General features: G+C 45.7%; 1 protein-coding gene across 1 annotated transcript; it reads left to right on the forward strand.

The window, feature by feature from the left end:
• The first annotated feature begins 471 nt into the window (after positions 1–471).
• On the forward strand, positions 472–1,035 carry LOC149208555 (uncharacterized). Its single transcript, XM_089398375.1, has one exon. It carries the CDS (start codon positions 472–474, stop codon positions 1,033–1,035), a length of 564 nt encoding a protein of 187 aa, XP_089254501.1.
• Positions 1,036–1,617: the final 582 nt, after the last annotated feature.

Below are 1,617 nucleotides of genomic sequence, written 5' to 3' on the forward strand. Positions count from 1 at the left end.
ATAAAATTCTTTAATTGGACCCTCCTTAAAAGCAAAATCCTCATAGCATAAAATCTAAGGAAGAAAGGCATCCTCGGTCCCTCGATATGCTGCCTGTGCAGAGCAGCGGAAGAAAGCAGCAATCACCTTTTCCTAGATTGCTCCTTTGCTCGAAATTGCTGGAAGCTCATCACCAGCCCATTAAGGATAGGTGAATTGCCCAATCAGATCACCCTCCTTCAAAAAAATTGGGGGAACAGCTATCCCTACCCCAAGAAAAACAAAACCCTTGCCAAAAGACTGTGGAATAGCATCCCCCCAACCCTCTGTTGGCAAATCTGGAACACCCGAAATAAAAGCATTTTTAACGATAAGAAGCCCAGCATCTCCAGCACCCTTGCAAAAACAATTGCCCTCATCTCTGAGACCATCAGTGCCAATGGAATAGTCCAATCAGAGCAAGAATCGGGGGATCCAAGGGAAACTGAGTGGATGAGCAAATTCAGTTATGAAGCAAGGAATCACAAAGCAGTAAGTACAGGACAGAGAAAGGCCGATTGGAAGCTAAGAGGTTCCACTGAGGAAATCAGAGATTGGATTCAAAACCAAAAGAGGCCCTCCCTTCTGTTCGATGGGGCATCTAAAAACAATCCGGGTCAGGCAGGTGCAGGAGGAGTCATCAAAGATCATCAAGGTAAAATTTTAGTGACTTACGAGTGGGGATTGGGCATAATGTCCAACAATAGGGCCGAGGCTTACAGTCTTCTCCTGGGAACCTCCATTCTGAAGAGACTAGGTCTTCAAAATCCGCTCATAATGGGTGACTCAGCTATTATTATAGCTGCTATGGTTTCGGGGAGGGATTTCAAGCAAACTGCCCTGAACAATGTGAAAACCAGGATCACCGACAACTTAAGAGACTTAAATGGAGCCACTCTCAAACATGTGCTAAGGAGCAGCAACAAAGAGGCGGATGATCAGGCCAACAAGGCAGCCAGTAGACCCGTAGGCCAAGTCAGAGAAAACGATTCTATATATGATGAAGCAATCCCTTAAAAAAACCCACCCCTCTCTCTCTACTCAGATTCTGAGCCACCTCAGACTCCATCCTTCTCGAAATTTGCTCACCCCCGAATCTCCACATTCTCTGCTAAATCTCCTCGACTGCGCCACCTCGTCCCTCCTCTCTCAGATCCTCCCCCCTGCGATCGCATATGTCACCTCTTACTGCCCCGATTTTATGTTTTATTTGTCCTTCGCCATCAATCCCAGGTCTTGCTCAGATGGTCATCATACCAAAATCCCCTCCGCTCGCAGCAAAATCTCTCCCTGGCCTCATAGTCACCTCAGGGATCGAATCGACCAGCAAGGGATTACGCATTCGAGCTACCTCTCCCCCTCTATTTATAGCAGCATGGCTCTCTCTCCATTTTCATCCTCCACCGCTACGAAGGCCCTGGCTCGCACCTCCTCCCAGGACAGTCTCTCTCACGAAGCTGAGCGAAGTTATCTGGAGCTTGAAGAATTAAAAAATGCTAAATAAAATTGTGATGGTAAATAATCATGGTAAAATTTCTCAAATATATTTTATTTTAAGAACAAAATGTGTGTGCTTGTGCATAGATTATTATTTTCTAT

This window comes from Pinus tabuliformis, chromosome 1_2, assembly GCF_031772625.1.
Source record: "Pinus tabuliformis cultivar Carrire ecotype Pingquan chromosome 1_2, CPIR1, whole genome shotgun sequence".
Classification (NCBI taxonomy): domain Eukaryota; kingdom Viridiplantae; phylum Streptophyta; class Pinopsida; order Pinales; family Pinaceae; genus Pinus; species Pinus tabuliformis.